Source organism: Lathamus discolor, chromosome Z (assembly GCF_037157495.1).
Source record: "Lathamus discolor isolate bLatDis1 chromosome Z, bLatDis1.hap1, whole genome shotgun sequence".
Classification (NCBI taxonomy): domain Eukaryota; kingdom Metazoa; phylum Chordata; class Aves; order Psittaciformes; family Psittacidae; genus Lathamus; species Lathamus discolor.
This window is the reverse complement of record NC_088909.1, coordinates 5,366,794-5,385,886: the sequence shown is the minus strand read 5'-3', so window position 1 is coordinate 5,385,886 and position 19,093 is coordinate 5,366,794. Positions and strand designations below refer to the sequence as shown.

Here is a 19,093-nt window from a genome sequence, read left to right as displayed (position 1 = left end):
CAAGCCTATCTAAATTGCTCACCTTTACCCTTGTCAATGCCACACATCACACTGGTGCAGATGTATGATTCAGCACAGATTTGGCACTGCTTCGTTCTGCCTTCCTTCTCTTTCTGTTAAAGCATAATGGCCAAGACCACTTGACTGCACATGGGAAAAGTCTGGCACCCCCCAAGCTCAGGAAGTCCTTGCCAAAAGCAGCATCTTACCCTGTGCCTGAATGTCCAGCTGCTCTCCTCTGGCACCCTGTGATATTGCGCTGTTGGCTGTGAAATTCCTTTTGTGTCTAGTACAAGGTTGTGGCTCTGATTAGATTTTTGCATCCACAGTATAACCACTGTTCTGTGTAAGGATCTTCTGTGCTAATCAAGCTGCTGGCCACTGGCACCACACATCTGTTACCAACCCCAGGAAGTGTTCTCAGAATGATTTTGCTATGCTACAGGAAGGGGAAGATGCCATTTATAAATTTCAAATTATTTCTATGTATTTGCTACTTGAGTTTTGCACCAAATAGTCCAAGTGCATATTTTGATTTGTGTGTCTTGTCTGTATCTACAGCCTCTCTATCTGTGGGTCTGTATTTAAGTTGTACACTTCAACCTTACAGCAGATGCTTTCCAGTCTAAGGAAATTGGTTGTTTTCTGCTTCCTTTGCAATACCTGGCTTATAGATAGTACAAGGTCCTGAACCTAGTGCGAGGAGGTCACGATCAATAAGTTAAACCCACTTGCCCATGCCTTGTTGTCGTATTGTCGTATAATCCCTTGGGATCAGTAAGTTATTGGCATGGTTTAAAATTTAAAAAAAAAAAAAAAAAAGAAACTCCACAAAGGAGCAAAAAATTTCAGTACTGCTGTATAAAATAAGTTCAAACTAAACAGTAGCTGGCGTACCAGAGAACACAGTTCTGTATACACCCATACAGATGTATTGGTGAACTTATGATGATTTTCAAAACTGCATAGCTACACGCAGACCTGTAAGTTCTTGTTTAACCACCTAGAAAAATGGTCTGATTTTCGAAACTGCTGTGCAATCGGCAGATCCCACTAAAGTTAGAAATAGGAAGTGAAACTTCTTAGTATTCTATAATTCTATTATAGTGCTTTTCTTAATGAGTCTGTTCTAAACCCTTTGTGAGCAGAGTCCTCAAAAAATTGCAAAAGGAACAATCATCTTAACCGTACTGCAATAAACTCTTACAATAAGTAAAAAATGTGGTGGGAAAGACAAAGTACTACTTTTACAATATCCTGTGCCAAATCACAGGTTATACAATTCAGTTTTTTATTTGCACAGCCAGCAGTGCTTTGTAGAGCAATCAGGGAAGATAATACAATCTATTTTAAATTCTCATTACTTTAGAAGTGTTGAATCTTCTTAAATTGTTTCAGGGTTAATTGAGAATTTGCAGTTTTACAATAGACGAGGAATTGTTCAGCCTGCCCTTGTTTCATATTTTTGTGCATACCTTCGTTGAGAAGTTGTAAAAACAACAATAAAAAAAGAAACAAAGAAGTGAAGTGAAATGAAATGAAATAAGGATCTGCATTGTTACTATTCTAGCAACTCATTTTTATGGGAGATAGAGTTCAGGTATTGATTAATGTTGAAATCATTATTAAGTGGAAGGACACATTAAGTTGTAGAATGTCTCACTGTGGAATAGTGCTTGCCTTTGATTCTTTTCCACATACTCTCTAAGGGATAATTTCTGCTCCTAGGGAAGCCAGTGGTGAAACTCTGAATGACTTTAGTGGAAGCACGAGCAAGCCAAGTGGTTTTAGTATTTGTCTCTGTTTCTCATAAATTCCAAAAGGTTCTGAGTTCCAGACTTGCCCTGTATTTTATTTTAACATAATAGCAGCTCATAAAAACAAATTTTTGATTCTGAAACAGGCTGCCTGAACACCGATGTGGTCTTACATACCCTGGCAAAGTGAATTTGGTTCAGCAGCCCTGAAGAGGTCACGTTTTTCAAGCCTGAAGCAAGGTCTTGGTAAAAAACAGCAGTTGTGTGGACAGGGCTGTCTGTTAGCACCTCCGAAATTAGCCATGTTCATCTTCTGGAGGATAATATCACTTACCCTGGAGATGCACCAAAGAAATGTTGAGGAAACATAATTTTTTTGTGAGAAGTGACTCTGATGTGTTAAAAGGAGGCTTTGTGCTAAAAGCAATTTAATTTTTCCGTGACAGAACTTACAATCTTTTCTTTGGACTACCAATCTTCTTAAATAAGAGTACCTCAACAATCTTTGAAGTATAATGTCAACCTATGGAATAGTTTATTTAAATGGACCTGTGGGCCACTTGACAAATTCACAGGGGTTCTGGAGCCCTGTTCTTTTTAAGGCACATATAAATTCAAGGCTTGCTCTGCCTCTAGTTAATGCAGTTATGGTGGGTACCTGATCTGTGGTCTGGGAACAAGATGCCAATGTTTCTGGCCTGCAATCTGCATATATCTGTACGTGCACTGCCTCATTTATGCATGAGGAAGCCAGTTTGCCCAGAACTTTTCCCTTTTTAACAATTATGTTTTCTTCCTGCTGAATAGTAGGGTGTCCAAGCCTAAAATTTATTATTCAAAGGCTCTAAGTCCATTCTAACTTCTTCTAACTTACATGAGAGGAAAAAAAACCCTATCTTAATGTCATCTTCCCATGGCATTATTTCAGATGTTGGAGGGGAGTTTCATGGTATGAGGGGGAGATGAAATCCGTTCAGTTCATTCAATGGTCTCTAACAATGTAATCTTAATGACAAAATTTAAGCTCAAGCCATGCACTAAGTCATTTACTTTTCGTTATCTTTTATCTTCAGCCAAATGATCAGACCTACTGCTCGAGCACAGAAAAATCTGCTGCACGAATAATGAATGATGCTGATGGCTTCTGACAGCCCGGAGCTGTGGCTCTGCCCAGCTCTTCTGAGATCCCTGCAGAAATTCAAAGTTCTCAAACTCCATCGGATCAAAATAACTGGGCAGATCAAAAGCACAAATTAGATGGGACTGAGGTCTGACATGAGGACTGTGGATAAGAGGCAGCTGGATGGGACAGCTGCACATTGTCCTTTGTTGTTAGCTATGGCATTGGCCATACCTTAACAGTCTACTAGAGGGATCTGGCAATGAATCACAACTTATTTTACCTCTTTCCAGCAGCACAAGAGACCAGTGCAAGCCTCTGCAATAAGTATTCAGTGAGACCATGTCTGTCTTTGTTGTCTGCAATTTATTCTTTCCTATTCTAGCAACTGCCATTTTATTTAATTTTACTTACTTGGTTTTAGCCCTCTAACAATCTGTTATTTCTGATTATCCCCTCAGGAAACAGTTGCACTGACAAATTATTTTTGGCAGCATTATCTCATGGGACACCTTTCAGATGCATGCCACTAAGAGGCACTGGCTAGGCACATACTTATTAAATAACAGGTTTCATATCAATTACAATTTAAAATGGCTATAGAAAATTGTATGGCTGTTTATGACCTATAACAGTTCACTACAAAAAAGATTAACAGGTTGTCATACTAAGTATTGATTATATGTTTGGAGCTTTGGTTTTAAATATTCACACTTTTCATTGGAGAGGGAATTTGTGCCAGTTAATTCAGCTCTGTGTTGTTATACTACTTAATATATTTAACTGATTATAGAATTAGGCCCTAATCATGAACATTCTTATGTTACTTCAGTCAAGCAGGGCAGTTCTCAGTGCATATACTCTACAGTCTCTCTAAGTATTTCCAGTAACGTGGTCTAAATATTTGTACTGACTAATGTAAAGAAAGCACAACAAAGAATTTTGTACTGAGGGATCTTGACAGACAGCATTTTCAAATTCTTATTTAGACATGTATGTGATTGAATTATTCCAAGATTCTGAGTATCTCTTTGAATCAGTAGCAGCAGGAAATTACAGATCACAGACTGCAGAACACATGTACAGAAGCTGGGTCTGTATATAATCAGTTTGTGTTATACCTGGTGAATCCCTAATCTAACACTCTTTTCGTTACCATACCTCACAAATTATTACATTTCTAGCCTCATCCAAAATAACAAATTATTAAAAAAAAAAAAAAAAAAAAGAAAGAAAAAAAAAAAAAAAGCTCATACAACTATAACTCCTAGTCCGGCCACAATTTTAAGTCTGGAATAAGGAGGACTGGGAGAGTATTCATGAAGTCTCTAAATACCATTGTTGATGCCAAGGCCAGGGCAAGTGTTCAGGTACTCAGGTGTATAACACAGTGGTAGGAAACAAATCCTACAAAATATTTTAAATATTGATTTCTGTGCTAAGCTTGTGGGAGATGTATGTATCCAAAGAAATTGACTCAAACCACTCTGTATCTCCATCTGTCAGATCAGGCTAACAATAGTGAACCACCTCAAAGGGAAAGCACAAGTTTTAAAGTGTGTTTTTTAAGTATCAACCCCATGAAAGCCAGCGAGTACAAAGACATATTCTCTGTAGTAATGTAATGCTTTTATATCTAGATATGTAATCTGTTAACAACTTCTATGTTTTTATTTAGGTATTCAATTTACAAGGATCCAGCAGGATGGCTAGAAATCAGCCCTACCAATGGTACCATTATTACCACTGCTCCTCTGGATCGGGAATCTGTCTATGTTCAAAATGACACATACACGGCTCTCTTTCTGGCAATTGACAATGGTGAGTAACTATTACGGACCATATTCATTAAAGCACATGTCTTTTTTTTCCCCTGCTTGAAATTTTCTTTTCAGAAATGTTCATGTGTGATGTTCAGTTTGTGCTTCAACCCTTTGCCAGGTGGCCACCTAAAGTTATTGGATATCATTGTGACAAACAGAGGAATTAATTTAAAACTTCAAGCTTAGAAGAGTTTGTTCCTACACTGAGATCTGAATGCTAGATGTAAACAGTCTGTGAACATTCTCAGAAAGTCATAAATCTTCTTTATCAGAGTTAATTTCTTCATAATATTTGAACAGATAGTAAGCCTAAGGCACCTAAATACCAATAACAACTCTTCCTTGATATGCTGGATTCTGTTCCATTCAATACAATGACTGTAACAATAAAGACATGAGCAAAAACCCTTGTTAAAAAGAAAATTTTTTTACATATTGTGTGGGTTAAAGTTCCTTCTGTCAAATATAATCAAAATTAAACTATCTATCTAGTGAAAATTCAGTGAGTGACTTTGGAGCAGAGAAAGGAAGAGAAAATTCTGAACGTTCCAAGTCTTCAGAGCTAAAGGCACAAACTAAATAAAAGATTTGTCTGTAATATAACACTTGTTCACAGCTGCAGCTGGTTTAGCCCTAGTGATGAATTGCAAAATGTTCTTTTTAGGAGAGTAATTTTACATTTTTGTAACCACATGACTCAGGGAACATTTGCAGGGCCTGACAGGAAAAAGAAAATATCGCCTTAAGTATGAAAGAAAAAGAATTCTGCTGAGATGATGATTTACTTATATATTCATATACATATTTTTCTTAGGACATTTCCATAGAAAATGTGGCACTAAACTTATTTCTGTGTTTTACTTGCTATTGGATAAAGAGTTTTTAAATGCCATCTTAAAATCTGATACACTGGGAACTGTCATTTTACAATGAAAGTAAAAATTCAGGATAACATTATTGTGGGACTATCAAAAGGGCAAGGTTGAATACGGTTTAAACGTGAAGTCGAGTATTCTCAAAGAGAATAGATAGAACAAGAAGCTGAATATTCCCAACTTTGGAAACTAGCCTGAATGAAAGTGGATTTGGGGGCTTACCTTTTTGTTGTGCTTAGGGTGGTAACAGGCAGTGCTCATCTATTCTAAGCCAAGAACCTCACTGCTAAGTGACCATTCTTAATTCCCAGATATTTTTTTTTTGTTCTGGAAAAGTGAAAGATGGGAAAGGTGAAGAGCAGAGCAAGAGAAGATATTACAGAAAGGAATCCTGCTCAGTTGTGGCACTGAGTCAGCATGTAATTCTGGTGGCTATTGCTGTGTCTATTTGTATTTCTGCAGTACAATTAGTGCAGGAGCTAATCTACACCAACATTATTGATTTCTTTGAATGAAGTAATTGGAAACCACATGTGTACATTTAGTACTGCCATGCTAAAGTGTTAATAATGATCATCCAGGAGTATGGTACTACTTCACTGTATGTAGCTCAGCTACATGTAGAAGTGGCAATAAACAGCAGAACTTAAATAGCTGATATTAACCTTGTGGTCTGTATCACCCTGGATTAACTATCCAGCTATTTGTGGAACACATTAAACATAGAGACAGGTTGGTAACTGGAAAAAAGCTCTGCTGGTCTGTATCAATACGTAAGAGTGGGAAGTGGGGAGTCAAGAGGAGCAGGAGCAGCTCCAGAACCCCAGACTCAACCATGCAGAGACACCTACCTCTGGTCAATGCCGACCAGGAGAGTGATGCTGGGGCCTGTAGGGCATCAGTGCTGCTCCTTGGGCAGGCTTCAGAGGGACAGGCAAGCTGCAGTTCCCACACTGTCTGTTGTGGCTGTATTGCTGTTTTCACAGGTTGCTCCATGTGGTACCACTCTGCAATCTCAGTCTATTCTGTGGCTAAAGGAAATTTTACAACTGATTTCAAGGGGCAGGTCTGTCTTGTCCCCTGAAGTTATGACTGGAACAGATAATACCACTGGGAATGTGTTCCCCTAGTTATTTCCAGACCACTAATAATGCTAACTTGCAAAGTTGCGAAGCCCACTTCATTTTTCTACCAATCATAGCTAATGTCTGTCTTGAAAAGGTGTATTACGTTAGATGACAAGCCAAATTATGGTAGGATAGTATGGAATGAATGCAGAATTCTTTCAGGACTTTAAGAGAAGCTTATATTAACTTTAAAAGGAAGAAAAATAGATTGAACATGTCTGCATTCATTTTCTTTAAACCAGCATTGTCCATGGACTGCAAGTCTCTCTGTTCAGGTTAGTCTAATAGCAGCTAATATGGTCAGGAGTTTTATGTGAGAGGGCAGAAAAAAGGTAGGATTAAGAATTGCCAAATGAGATAAAATGATAAAATGAACATTCAGAGGCATTTCCAATAAAGCAAATCATTTGCTTTGGCAAACAGGCTTCAGGTGAAAAGGAAAGAGAGGATAGAGAAAAACATAATCAGAGACACTATTTCCAAAAGCATTAAATGCAACTTATTATTTAGTTTGCCTATCTTTTTATCTCCAGCTCAAATGTGAGATGAGTGGCACATGCACTGAGGAAGTCTGAGCTGCCATCGACTTCCCTTCTCTTAACTGAGGAATATAGAAGAGCCCTGGTAGTGTCCAGTGCACAGTGCAGCAGTGTGAGCTGGTGCCCAGCACAGCTCCAAGCATAATGCAGCACCTCAGTGCTTGCAATGCTCTCAAACAAGCCTGTTCAGTTAGAGGTCTGCATGTCTGTGTGGCCACATCAACAGTGTCTCATCCCTCTTCCCCTGGTTCAGTTTCTGACAGCACCTGCACAAGTTTCAGTAGTGTTAACTTTGCTAATTGTCCGTATAAGGGACTGCAAACATGATGCTTACTGGTGGAGGGTGTTTGAGCTGTGAGCTGCCTTTTAACAGCATTTGTAATCAGGTGAGGTTCTAAAATCAAATAAGACCTTAGACATTGCTAACGGACCTTAGGCATACACTAAAATGGTAAATATTATTTTCTATTAATATTGACAGCATATAGAGTTTATATAATTCCAGAAAAAATACCGTTGTCCTATTATGGCCTCACATTTGTGTGCTATTTTGGGTGAAGAGTGGAGGCAGCTGAAAACAAAACCCACAGCGATACTTTTTTCATCCTCTTTCCCTGATGTCAATAGAGAACCTGTCATTGGATTCAACACGCACTGGCTTCTTGTTGCTGCGCTTCAGCACAGGGGACAAGTGCCAGGGCATTTTTCTTATTTGTAAAATGTCGAAGATTTCTGTCAGAAATAAAAAGAGGAGCTTCATGCTTGGTAGTTTTTTACATAAACCCATCATATCTTTATCTTTTTTTTTCTGCAAATCACCAAACTATTCTTTACCAGTAACCATGTATGGACATGAATACCAGTACCATGAATGGACAATCGAAAATAGTCTTTCCAATGCAGGAAGTAATTTAGTCATTTGTGATATTTTTTTAATTTTATAGTATTATTTTTCAGCATTATCTGAAATGATCTGATTTCAGCATATTAACTGCAGTAAAGTATGAATCATATTATTTCTGATTTAAATGGTTCCTTTTTCTGTCTCAAACATAATTGAAACAATGTGTAAGAACACTGATGGAGACAGTATTAATTTTGTAGATAATAAATTCTGACTTATTGGGGGAAAATTCACTTAAAGGATATTTTTGAATTATTATCCTAATTTTCTCTGTACTTTTGATTTCAGTAAAGGTCACATTAGTGCTTTAAAATTTGAAACTTTTTATTAAAGACTTGTGTGGACATAGAGTCTCTGGTCTATTAAAGAAGAAGTTAAACACCAGTAGGAAATAATCATGAAGCAGAGTTAACACATTAAAGTGTCATAAACTGTGTTTAATCTGAGAATGAGCTCATAATGAGACAAAGCCAGGTTTATGCAAACTTGGAAAATACCAGAGATTTCATTTAATTAACAAAAGTGCCAATAATGGTAATAATTTTATTTCCTGAAATTAGAATTCTAATCACTAAAACCAACTCAGTATAACAAGCACACAGTGCGGTTATTGGGAATGTAATTGTAAAACACACATGTTAAATACAGACAGGACATCATCTGAGTTTGAGAAATCCAGTCAGAAAAGACCACTCAAATTTCCTGTGTTATAGTGTCATCCTACAGATTTCATTCCACAGTGGAGTATTTGGGATGACTGTCATAAAGCAGAATACGTGTTTGCTTCCTTCATAAAGTCAGTCATGCTAAGAACTCTCCAGGAATGGTCTTTTTTCCTCTATATTGTGAGAGTTTAGGTCACAATCTAGAAACAGAAAGTGAGGAGCAAAACACAAAAATTTTAGCAGTGAAGCTAAAATATATCTAGGAAACGTGAAATCTAAAAAAGTTAAAATGGGTTTCTCCCTTTCCTTTAATAAAACATATCTAGATTCACCATAGTTATGCAATAATCACTTATGTTATCTTGCAGACGGGCAGGATACCCTAGTTAATGTTTCCTTTACACAGCATTTTCTATCTATCTCTCTAAAAGAAAAGCTTTGGTTACCTTTGTTTGCCTGATACATGGCAAAACCACTTATGCTGTTCAAATGTGTCAGCTGCTGGCGCCAAGTGAGGAAACGATAGTACTCAGTCTTGCTGATCTGGTTAAATACAGTTTTCAGCTTTTTTTTTAGCTCTCCTCATGCTACCATGATGCTGCAAAGCCCAGCAGTGATGGGCTCCCACTGAGAGCCATCCCCTCAGGTAATGGAAGCGTGATGCCTTTTTCATCACCAGGGAACCATTGAGACAAAGACTGGGACTACAAGTACTCCTACTACATTAAAACATAGAGGGGGGTAAATGTCCTTAAAAATGTGACATGTCTTCCAGGTGGTAAACATGCTCAGAGATGGGATTAAGGGTTCAAAAATTTAACTGATGTAGCTTTAAGAGCACTAAGTCACAGTAAGCGCAAGTTAAATTCTTACAGCAACTCCGCATGACTGAAAGGAGCTGTTTCCCAAAAGTAGTTTTCTCCCTGTGTGACAACACCACCCAAGTGTTTGGCAGGAGAAGCACTGCCACAGCAGCCACCAGCAGGCACAGGCAGGGCTGAGCTGCTGGAAATAAGCTCCAGGAGCAGAGACTTCTGTTTAATGGAATTTGAGCAAAGTAAGGGTTAGGAGATGTGGAGGCACATAAAAAGGTGTGACTCTAAATTGGTGTGATTCCAGCGTTTGTTTGGGCTACATTGGCCAGCTAAAAAAGCCACAACCTGTTATTGCTGTGTCCAGTTGCATATACAAAGCAGCCAGTTGAGTGGCACTACTGCCTTTCCCCTGCGGCATATGCATAGCAAAACGAGGAAGAAGTGAATCGGGGTCTTCTTTCCCTGTTTCCAAGGACCAGCTGAACTACACCCAAGCAATTCCAAATCCCATTTATTGTGCAAGTTTCGATACTCCCAATCTTTAAAAAGAAATATATCCATTTTGTACTATGTGAACTGAACAGTAACAGACGACATCTAGAAAGTGCTGGAGCAACAGAGGGATGTGTGACAATTTGCAGTTAGAACTTTTCCTTACATCTATCTAACCTGTCCTCTTGCTTCATGATGTACATAATTAAATTACTGCAGAGTGATTCCACCTAAAACATGCTATTTTGGAAAAAAAAATAAAAATGGGCAATTAGTTGCCATGGCAACCCAATTAAGCTGGTTTTATACCCCTTATCTTAATTGCTGTATTAATTGAGAAGAGAAAATAAATTGAATACTCATCCTTTTCTTGCCATTTTAAATTTTGGTAAAATATGAATTGCACGCAAAATATTGTTTTAATTTGTCATCACGGACCCATGATTAGAAAAAGAAATTAGAATGCTGAAAACAGTATTTAAGACGGATGGCATATGTCAGTAGCAATTTGATATGCTGAAAGAACTCTGCTCTTTGGAAATGTAATTACTGAAAAATAGGATCTGCATATATTATTTGAGTGACTGAATGAAAGATGTAACTTTTAAAGACTATGTATTTTACACATTTTGACAAATATCTATATGCAATACAGACAAGAAATGCATAGAAAATTTCAACTCATGGGAAATCTAGGATCTCTTTAATACAAAATGTCAGCATATGGCATTTATGAGACCTGTTTTCAAATATGTCAGATTCTGAGTGGCACACCCAAACCTTGGTATCTTCCCATGCTATTGGATCCATTTACTACAGTTGAACCATTAGCAAAGTTCAGATTGAGCACAAACTGCGACGGAACATGCCTGCCTGAATGGGATTTATGCCTGTAGTGAGGGTACCAGCTGCCAAATCAGCTCGGATGCACACATTTTCTGATTAGAAAAACAACATGGGGGTGAGGGTGGGGGGTGGAGGGGTGTGGGTGTGGGGTGTGGAATCACAAAGGAGGCAGAAATTAGTGTTCAGATTCTCATAGTCATATCATTAGAAAGCATGAAGCATTATTTCTTGAAGCCCATATTTGAAGTATAGTAATTTTAAAGAGGGAACTTTTACTCAGCCTAACCACATAGTTCACAGACTGGCTGCTCCTCAAGACAATTTGGGAACTTCTACAATGCTCTCTTCATTCTTTACTCTCTTCCTTTCTTGCTGTATTCTTCTCCAGGAAGATGTAGAGCTGAAAACAAGATAATCTGGTGAAAATCTATATCCCAGAACAGATCCTAGGCAGTCTTACACTTTACAGGTACTTACATGGGAATAAGATGAAGGAAATTCTGTAGGCATCATTGCAGTTCCAAACAGCCCTCAATATCACCATGATTCAGGTATAGTTTATAGAGATAAGGCTTTATTCATGATAGTTCAGAGGAAAGGTAGTTGTGCCAGAAATTAGCAAACCCACATTCTCAAAGGCGTTTTTTTTCCTGCTTAAATATGGTGAAAAACTGTTCTTACTGTGACTGATGACCCATTTTGTACATGTGTAGCTTTGTTAGGCAGCAAAAAATTTGGAAGTGGGGGAAAAAAGTTGGAGCTGAGCTTCAGGGTTACATAAGTGATAGTGCAAGTGGATTAACAAATGCTGCTAAATGGTAAAGCATAAATATTCCAATAATATTTTAAATAAATGAGTTTCCACTCAGCTTGAGAGGGAATCTGTATGACACTCAATATCCCATTGCTTGCTCTAGGAATTAAGTGGTCTTGTAATTTCAACATCATGGCATAGAAGGGCATAGATAATATGTATTAATTTGATGGTGCTAGAAGCTTAATTTAATAAGAAGAAATGAGTACAGAAGTCTTCCTACCATTCATAATGAGCATGTGAAAAGGGACAGTTCATGCTCCACTCTTCCTAAAAACTGTTCTGTCCTCCAGGATTACTGTAGCTTAGATATGTGTGGCAGCTGGATTCTCTGGAATGGTTGACTTCATTGGAAATCTGATAATTATTGCCAGAATTCAAGGTCTCTGATATTCTTAAAAAAAAAAAAAAGTATAATAGTTCAAATTAAAATCCTTTATATATATGTATATTTGTTTCTAATTAGATTTATAAGTATTTACATATGTATTCCTTCGCCATAATGACCAGGATGCAAACCATTAGAGCTCTAAGTAGAGATTTTCTGTGTTTAACTTTTGTTACCATTAGGTGAACTTTCTAAATTTCAGTGAGAACTCACAGTCTCATTTCCTCCAAAACTTAACACTTTTTGCTTTGTGTGCCTGGCATTTTTCTTGTTAGTTGGTTATTAAACTTTGTTCCTTAGCCGTGCCACTAAACAAATTATATTATTTACAAATAAAGCAATTTTCATCTGATTTATTTAAAGCTCATTTTCACATAACATATGGAGATGTACTTCTTTTTGTTTGAGAATTCTTTTTCTCCCTTGTGCAACTTATTTTATTTTAGATAAGTTAAGTTTGGTGTCAAACTAAAAAAAAATTAAAAAATCAAACAAGAAAGGAAAATATTTCTGAGGATTTTCCTGTTAGTTTTCATGAATTAAATGAAATCTTTTTTGCCCAATCAATATTATTGTTGTACCCAGTTTGTTTAGTTTATCATATCCTTTGGATTTTAAAATAAAAATATTTAAAATAACTAATTTTAAAAGAAAAAATAAAAAAAAATGCACCTCAGTTATTCTAAAGAGGGATTTAAAAATTTTAGAACTCAGAAATCTCAAAGTAAGACGGACAAACAACAGTTTAATTCTTTGATTTAGGGTGGTCTGTTGACCAAATATGATTTTATACTTAAAGCATCAATGTTCTTTAGAAACTTTCCACTAGTTTAAGGAATATCCACCTCTGCAAGAGCTATCTAAACTAACCTTAAGTTTTTGAATGCTTGGAAAAATCTAAGGGTCATTCAGGGTCGTTTAGGCTAATCTTGAGATTTGCTGCAAATCAAAAAAAGGAAAGCTGGAACAAAAGGAATAAACCTTTATGACTTTTTTTTTTCTCTTAACAACTCTATCTTGAAACATTTCTGACTAGCTTCTCTAAGTACACACTAACAATTTAACATTGATGGATGGCTGCTTTTACCTACACATGCTCAGCCTTACTTCTAGGAAAAACTAGCGTGTCTAAATCTGATAACTGTTGTGATTCCAAAAATGAAGTGCCTAAATTGTTTCTCCCCCTATTGCTGTTGTTTATAGAGCTCAGTTAGTAGAGAAAAACACTACTGAATGTGAAAACTGCAGGTTGACAGGGCCCAGATACCTGTAGCCAGCTTTGTATTCTTCATGGCTTCCTCAGCATTAAATGAAAACATGTAGGAACTTAAAATGATCCATTAAAATCACACTTTGAGTTGAAAGATATGAAAACAACTTTGACATTAATAATTTGATGTTATGTGTTTATTAGCTTCTGCATTGACTGTTTTAAAGCGGCTGTAGATATGCCTGACCAAGACACAGTGAGATATTGAGACATTACTGCAGACTTACTCTTGCAGTTCAGATCCCTCAGTCAGTCTTTTTTGATGCTAGCAGCAAGAAGGCAAGATAGAAATGCAGGAGTGTTTACATTGTGCTAAGAAATAAGGTGCCATATAGGCAAACCTCAGTCACACAATAAGTTTTTCTTTGGATATTCCTAAAAAAATTAGGTTCCCAGCCTTCACTGAGTTTTTAGGGGTGTTTGACTTACTGTGTGACTCATACCAGGAAACCTCGATTCTTAGCTCTGTATTTTTGCTGTCATTTCAAATAAATGAATGCTGTTGGCATTTCAATGTGAACTGATTAAGAATGTCTTAATTCAGATTCAAAGCAGTCCAATTACTGTCTTTAATTTCACAGAGCACAGCTCAGCCATGTTAGAAATCTGTATGTAACAGCATCACATTTCTGTAGGAAAACTAGAAAGAGGAACATAAAATGGCTTTTCATGTCTATAAAAATGTTATGCTCAGATTAAATGCATCATCAGCCATTCAACCGTGTGATGGCTTGTTAGACATGCCATTTTATTCAAGTTTTGACACTTAAGAGAAATGTCATCTTGGTTCATGGCCATCATTGCGCATAATTGGTATCTTTTAAGAAACTAAGTACCTGATTGGCAGTTGCCTTTGAATAGTTTGATGTCTAAATGCCATTGTTGTTCCTACAGGAACCTTTCGGACCTCAATTGAACGGCGGTTTTCAAATTTCTTGGCTGTGTGTTTCTACAGAGGGCTTATAATTTAAGGCCTTACACTACTAATTCTGCTATGATTTTGCATGTCTTTTCACTGAAATTCAGCAGTACACAAAGAATCTGTACCTATAATATTTCTTTTGAAACTATTTTTTTTTCTTATCTAAAGGTAGCAATATGGTCATTTATGTTGATAGCACTAAAACCTGGTAACACTCCCTTGCGTTACAGATTCTAGTTCCCAGACAACAGATCTCATCATCTTCTATGGCACTTTCTAACTCATAAAGTAGAACTACTTTTGTTAGTCTGTTTTTCACTAATTTCATCTTACAACAGCAGTGGCTATTGCCTAGCTGCAGACTACTATTCATAGAATCATAAAATCATAGAATAGTTAGGGTTGGAAAGGACCTCAAGATCATCTAGTTCCAACCCTGCTGCCATAGGCAGGGACACCTGACACTAAACCATCCCACCCAAGTCTTCATCCAGCCTGGCCTTGAACACTGCCAGGGATGGAGCACTCACACCCTCCCTGGGCAACCGACTCCAGTGTCTTACCACCCTAAGATGAAAGAATTTCCTCCTAATATCCAATCTAAACTTTCCCTGTTCAAGTTTTAACCCGTTACCCCTTGTCCTGTCACTACAGTCCCTGATGAAGAGTCCCTCCCCAGCATCCCTATAAGCCCCCTTCAGATACTGGAAGGCTGCTATGTGGTCTCCACGCAGCCTTCTCTTCTTCAGGCTGAACAGCCCCAACTTCCTCAACCTATCTTCATACGGGAGGTGCTTCAGTCTTCCGATCATCCTCGTGGCATCCTCTGGACTTGTTCCAGCAGTTCCATGTCCTTTTTATGTTGAGGACACCAGAACTGCACACAATACTCCAGGTGAGGTCTCACAAGAGCAGAGCAGAGGGGCAGGATCACCTCCTTCGACCTGCTGGTCACGCTACTTTGGATGCAGCCCAGGATACGGCTGGCTTTCTGGGCTGCGAGCGCACACTGGAGCCGGCTCATGTTCATTTTCTCATCGACCAGCACCCCCAAGTCCTTCTCTTCAGGGCCGCTCTGAATCTCTTCTTTGCCCAGCATGTAGCTGTGCCTGGGATTGCGCCCACCCAGCTGTAGGACCTTGCACTTGTCATGGTTGAACTTCATGAGGTTGGCATCAGCCCACCTCACAAGCGTGTCAAGGTCCCTCTGGATGGCATCCCTTCCCTCCAGCATATCAACCGGACCACACAGCTTGGTGTCATTGGCAAACTTGCTGAGGGTGCACTCAATCCCACTGTCCATGTCAGCGATGAAGATGTTAAACAAGACCGGTCCCAACACCCATCCCTGAGGGACACCACTCGTTACCGGTCTCCAGCTGGACATTGAGCCATTGACCACAACTCTTTGTGTGCGGCCATCCAGCCAGTTCTTTATCCACCAAGTGGTCCATCCATCAAATTGATATCTCTCCAATTTAGAGACAAGGATATTGTGTGGGACAGTGTCAAACGCTTTACACAAGTCCAGGTAGATGACATCAACTGCTTTACCCTTGTCTTTGTGTGCAGTCTAAAGCCAGGATGCGAAGAAATTACCAGTCCTGATACAATCCAGACAAGTATACCATGAATTTCTAACTACAGCAGGTTCTAAGATGAATATGTGCTATTTTAGTGATCAAAAAACTTTGCTGATCAAAGTTCCAGTCCTGCAGACCTTAACTAACTTTGAAGACATTACTGACATTTCAGTCTCATTGAAGATTACTTGTAAAAGTTCTCGGTCTTAGCCTACATTATTAAACTCAGGATTCAATACCAAACTTTCACTTTCAGTGTGAGATTAGTAGTCTCTTTTTTAGCAGCTTTTACACACTTGAATAATATTGTTGCATTCATATATTTGTCATAGCATATTCATGGCTGTGCCACTTGTGGGAGCCTTAGCAGAAGTTTGAAATGATCTGTGTCCCAAATGACCCTAAGGACAGTGACAGGTTTAAAGCATTCAGCCTCAGGAGAACTGGCCAAGAGAGAGGAACTCTTTTGAAAACCTGCTCCCAAGGGTTGTTGGACAGAGTCCTTTTTGTCTGAGTTTGCACATTAATTCTGCTTTCAAGGTTTTACAATCCAAATTAAGAGAAGTGTTATTTCGGAAATCAAATCTTTCATTTGAAAGCCAAAGCTGTCTGGACATCATGTGATTTTTTAATTATTTCAAAGGCATAATACTGTCAAATTTATGAAAGTCACGTATTCCCAGTGGATCTGTTGTGACCATTTTTCCTTGACTCATTTTTTGTTGTATTTTTTTATGACATGCATATTAACAAGCTTCAGTTTATGACCTTCACATTTGCTTATTTTTCTTTTGGAGGTCTTCATAAATCACCAGAAGATTTTGTTTAAATCATTATAAATAAAAACCAACCAGAGAATAAGTCATTGAAATGGACAGAAGCAATTTCCTTTCTCTCTATTTGTGCATAGTAGTTAGCTGGCCCATAAGCTATACAAAGAAGGTGAAACATTTGCACAGCAGAGAAAATGCAACCATATCTGTGTTTGACAAAATAACGGTACATTCATAATGCTGTTGGCTTCTTAATTTCAAAAGGCAGATTTTAATATTACTGACTTCAGAGAAAGATAAGAAGGGCAGTGCAGAAGACATTATCAGTCCAGTGTGAAAATAATGCATTCAAAATTAAAGACAGCAGTTTAATTAAGTGCATGAAAGGCTGGCTTTTATGATCATATTTCAAACACTCGAACGTCTTTTCATCCATTCTGCCGTATGACTTTACTTAATAATATATCAAGAACAAAAAATGTATTGGAGTCTTTCTGCAAATTCAATTAGTCCAATAAAAAGTGAAAAATAGTTTCTTTTTCATTAAAAATAACTCAACCCTAGCCCTTCTGATGACAAAGTGTGAGATAAGGGGAGGGGGAGAGGCAAAGAACTATGAAAATTCTGTCTTTGTTATACATTTATGTGTGCATGAAACAGATGAAGTGTCACCATTAGTAACGTTTGTTATTAGAAGGACTAATTACATTCTGACACAGTTAGTAGTTTATCAAATCCAGACCACAGGTACTTACTTCTCTCCTAGGATGCACTCACAGTGCAGCAATAATTCCAGAGTTTATTCGGCTACTATAGGCAGGGTAATTATGCTAAAACACACCTCTTTCAGTGGTAAACTCAAAACTACCATGACAGGTTGCACTAGTGCTTTACAGGTTAAGTGCAACATCTCGGATCGTTTCTACCTGCTAAGGGTTTATAGCTAAGGAATGTGCAGAGATCATAGATCTTATATCTAAATCAGAAAAATGAGTAATAAAAACAGCCCAGAAATGCAGCATTTCAAATGAGGAATTAAGTGTGGTATACAACGAAGAAAGTAATGTGCGTTTAGAAAACTCTGGCATCAGGTAAAATGGAATGGCAAAAGGATAAACGATAAGGATACCGAGCTTTTAGACTGAAAGCAGTACGTTACTGGCTCAACCATGCAAACATCTGTAGTAGCTGAAACTTATTACCACTTGTCAGCTCCTCTGTGACCTCTGTGAAATGAGGTGCTAGTCTCAGTCCTGCTCCCAGTGGACAGATGTCTCGCTACAAAAGCTTCCAGCGCCACGGCTGCTTTGTCAGTCACAGTCTTGGCGTAAAGGCTTGTAGCAGTACCACGGTGAGTAGACAGCATCCTTACCTCTGAAATGGGTTCTTTCAGGTCAGGGCTGAGGCTGGCAAATCATTTGAAAAGGATTGAAACACCACTGCAAACACAGGGTGACTCTGGGTAAATAAAAGGTATCATTTTCCAGAGCATTTTTTCCTCTTACTTGTCTTGTTCTTGATTCTTTTAATACTATGCCTTCCTTCTAGGCATGTTTCTTCCTATGTTTCTCTCAGTATGTGTTTATGAACAGATTCTTTTTCAGATATTCATGTCCTAAACTCGTTTTAACTTCAAAACACTCCTCTCCCAGAAGTTTCCTTAAAATAGCAATCCATACTGTAGAGAATCAGACAGGCTGCATTCTGAAAATAAACCAATAAATTTACAATAGCTACTCATCAATTTTTAAGCAATAATTTTTATATAACAAAGGTAAGAACTATAAAACTTATCTCCCTTCACAAGCATGCAGGTACAAACAAGAGCAGTTGTTTATGTAAGTATGATTTAATAAACATATGTTTGTTTTTTCATATAGGTCACCCTCCCGCTACAGGTACAGGAACTTTATACATTACCTTGGGGGATGTCAATGACAATGTCCCATCCCTTTACCCAACACTGGCAAAAGTTTGTGATGATGGGAAAGATCTCAGGATAGTGGTACTCGGAGCAACAGACAAAGACCTTCCTCCCAACACAGATCCATTCACATTTGAACTGAGTAAGCAAACTGGCCCAGAAAAAATGTGGAGGCTTGCCACGCTTAACGGTAAGTCTATTACTTCTTTTAATTATGCGTTTTGTACCCCTACCCCTACATCCCAGATACTCACCCTGAGGCTGTCCATTTTGTGAATTTAGGAGCAGTTGTGTGCAAAAGTCTTGTAGGATGGACCTATTGCTAGTGCTTTACACTGTTTGCTCAGACCGGCTGCCTGGTGGGACATACTAACAGTCTACATTTTCTCTAAAACCAGGCTTTTTTTCCTCCTCTTGTCATGTTGAACAAACTTTCCGCTTTCAGTTTTGCATTAA

General features: G+C 38.1%; 1 protein-coding gene across 3 annotated transcripts in view; it reads left to right on the top strand.

The window, feature by feature from the left end:
• Positions 1-19,093, top strand: part of CDH13 (cadherin 13) — a 533,860-nt gene that overhangs the window by 469,624 nt on the left and 45,143 nt on the right. For all 3 annotated transcript variants that reach the window (XM_065662579.1, XM_065662578.1, XM_065662577.1), the window contains exons 11-12: positions 4,556-4,698; positions 18,594-18,827. In XM_065662579.1, coding sequence (XP_065518651.1) covers positions 4,556-4,698; positions 18,594-18,827 — 377 coding nt within the window. The remainder of the gene's footprint in view (positions 1-4,555; positions 4,699-18,593; positions 18,828-19,093) is intronic.